This window comes from Sphaeroforma arctica (assembly GCF_001186125.1).
Source record: "Sphaeroforma arctica JP610 unplaced genomic scaffold supercont1.310, whole genome shotgun sequence".
In the NCBI taxonomy this organism is placed as follows: domain Eukaryota; class Ichthyosporea; order Ichthyophonida; genus Sphaeroforma; species Sphaeroforma arctica.
Window position 1 is genome coordinate 65,490 of NW_014040248.1, and position 3,272 is coordinate 68,761.

General features: G+C 40.1%; 1 protein-coding gene across 1 annotated transcript in view; it reads right to left on the bottom strand.

The window, feature by feature from the left end:
• Window positions 1–630: 630 nt before the first annotated feature.
• The window catches only part of SARC_05072 (hypothetical protein), a gene marked incomplete at its 5' end in the record, with an annotated part of 3,056 nt that continues 414 nt past the window's right edge, over window positions 631–3,272 (bottom strand). Inside the window, 4 exons of the mRNA XM_014301078.1 lie at window positions 631–1,139; window positions 1,525–1,605; window positions 2,262–2,390; window positions 3,070–3,180. Coding sequence (XP_014156553.1) covers window positions 966–1,139; window positions 1,525–1,605; window positions 2,262–2,390; window positions 3,070–3,180 — 495 coding nt within the window. The 3' untranslated portion in view covers window positions 631–965. The remainder of the gene's footprint in view (window positions 1,140–1,524; window positions 1,606–2,261; window positions 2,391–3,069; window positions 3,181–3,272) is intronic.

Consider the following 3,272-nt stretch of genomic DNA (forward strand, 5'->3'; position numbering starts at 1 on the left):
GCGCCGTGGGCCATAGCCTATGAGACCGTTACCATATGAGAATTAACATAGTCTTCTAAAAAAACAAATTATGATCCTATGTTTATTGAAATTTGTCATGGCCATTGTCCGTTCTCCCATATATTTTACACTTATCTAGTCAAGGGGATCATGAATTTGTACAAATATTCATAGCCTTCTTCAAAAGACAAAATATTGTGGGGAAGAAAAAATGCTGTCTCAGGAGTCAGGTCAATAGTAAAAAACCTTTATACCATACATCAAAAACTCTCTCTCTCTCTAAAAGAGAGCATATGCCACCAAAGACTCAGATTACCCGGAGGCGTTACCAAGACACTCCCGATCTCTAAAGATGTGGGACGGAATTCGTATTTTGGGGTGTCTTGGTACAGATTACCGCCTCATAACGAGCAATTTGGATCCTTTATAAAGCATAGGCCACTACGGAAGGTGATATTAATACTAATAAGACTCCTCAGATCAATAATTTTGTCACATCTCCAAGAGCATAGGTCACCAAGGACCCAGATTACCCCGCAAGAGTTACCAACTCAGATCATGCTGATATCGTGGACTAGTGCGTATTGAATCAATTGCCTGATATGTAGCCTCATGAAACAAAGGTACAGCAGAAGGTCATGTCTGTAGGACTGGAATACATCATCACAGGAGTACCTCGAAATATACTCTAGCGAGTCCACCTTTAGTGCCCATTTTATTTATTAGAACTTAAAATCGACCCATCCCGTGGGGATCACACCGTAGCCTTCTAAATGAAACATATGATCACACGGTATATATCGGCAACCCAACGGCTCTCATGAGTGTGTAGTGTATACCGTGTGTACACTCCATTGGCTATAACCCTAAACCCTAAAACCCTGCATCCAACCAATTGCATCAATACCAGGGGAAACCACTTGTATCTATATCCGCGGGGCTCCGTAGTCCGTATGTATGTGCTACTAAAGTTCATCCTTCACTACTTCAGCCTTGTCGGCCACTACAGTTTTGGCATCCACATCAATCCCTTGGTCTCCGAACCACTGCAGCCTGAACCTCTGTTCCTCCACTTTGGCTTCGAGGCTGGCGATTTTGTACTCGATACGCTCTCGCATTGAGAACTGACTCTTATCCACCTGAGGGGAGGCAGCACATACCATTTAACGCGTTGGCCGTGCGTGTCATTGTGTAGGTAGCATACCATTTAAAGCGTTGGAAATAAGTGTCAAGGTAGGTGTTTCACTATGGGTTTCAATCAGACACGGATTCATATGCAAGTGGATAGGAGCATGGGCATCTACGTGACTAAATGCGTAGAAACTCAGGAATATATATATATAGATTCGAAAGCATGCAACTACGGTTCATCAGCAGACATCAAGGTATACGAGACTACACGAGACATATGAGGAGGATCATTTGTAATACGGGAAACCACATACGTGCGCATAGAAAGATACAAACAATTTGTTCTGTTATGTTAATCTGAGTGTTCTTCCCCGTCTCTGGTATATGTATTACCTTAGCCTTGGCGGTTTCCTCGGCCTCTCGTTCTAGGCGGGCCTCTTTCTGGCAGCCACACTCATTCGCTGGTGCCTCGCGCTGTAAGATGATATGAATACGTACATGATTACTTTTCAATGTGAGTAAAAATGATACACACATATACACACACATACACATACACGTACACACACACACACACACACATATGTGTGTGTGGATACATACATATACACATACACATACACGTACACACTCACACGCATGTTTATATATATAAATATATATATTATATATATATATTGTATATGCATATGCATATGCATATGTATATGTATATATATATATATGTATATATATATATATATATATATATATATATATATATATACGTATACGTATATATACATTTACAAAAATTGTTTTAGATTCATGCGTAAGATTCATGCACAACTTCACATGAATATACACACACGGATAATGATAAATTTAAATGGATCTATGTATGGCGAGATATGTAGGGAGTATCGGGCAAAACCGCTAGTTTTAATATTTGCAAGTCTATAAACAAGACACATTGGCCAAATACACCCACGCACACACACACATCATATACGGAAAATATGCTTATAAAAACAAAATATACAAACAATCCCGAGTACATACGAGTTCAAATATATACACACACACACACACATAACATATATATATATATATATATATTAACTATATAACTAATATACACATGTACGTACCCTCGCGAGACCATTGTGCTCTCTCCATGCATCGCTAAACTCTGCTTCCAAATTCTTTAACTTTTCCTGTTGCGCTTGAGCCTTGTCCTCCTGTTCAGCTTCGGCAGCGAAGTCTATGCCCGCGATTTCCTATAGATAGGCGCATGAGAAATATTAATTGAATATACAGAGACACCGAATATAGATTACTCAGATATAATAAATATGGACTACTTTACTACAATAAATATGGACTTTTTCAACATCCAATTGAACTCACAGAGACACCGAATATAAATTACTCAGACATAATAAATATGTACTATTTTACGATAATAAATAAGGACTATTTCAACATCCAATTGAACTCCCAGAGACACCCAATATAGACTACTCTGATCTACCATATACACCATATATGGACTGCTTTATAATCCAATGGAATGGACAGACACACTACTAAAGATATCAGACTGTGTTGTTTGTAGCTCAGGCGAGACAACATCAGTTGCTCCGACGTCACATCCGTGTCCTGCTTGCGCTATGTTTGTCAGTTCGTGCGCCCACACGCGACTGCGAACACATGCATCTACTGCATGTGCAGGTATGCAACCGCAACACACATACATACACTTACAGCTGCATCTGTGCGATTGGTATGTATAGCTCTGTAGATATATACAATGAACCACTCCGTAAGAAATTCATGTGTGCTCATTAGTTTACATACAGACACACACAGACACACAGACACACAGACACACACACATATATATTTATATATATATGGATATATATATATAATACAATATAAGGTATACACACGCACCAGCTGCTTCTGGTAGTCTGCGTAAGTGTCCTGCATTCGCTGCAACTTCTGGTTGGCGGTCTTGGACGGCGCTGATTCGGCCTCCAAGATTTTGCGACGGAGCTTTAGGGTCTGAGTGTTAACATGAACGCAGGAAGTATAGGAAGACGAGAGAACGGGGTGTGAGGTGGCGTGGCGAGAGAGTAGGTGGTGTACCTCCAGAA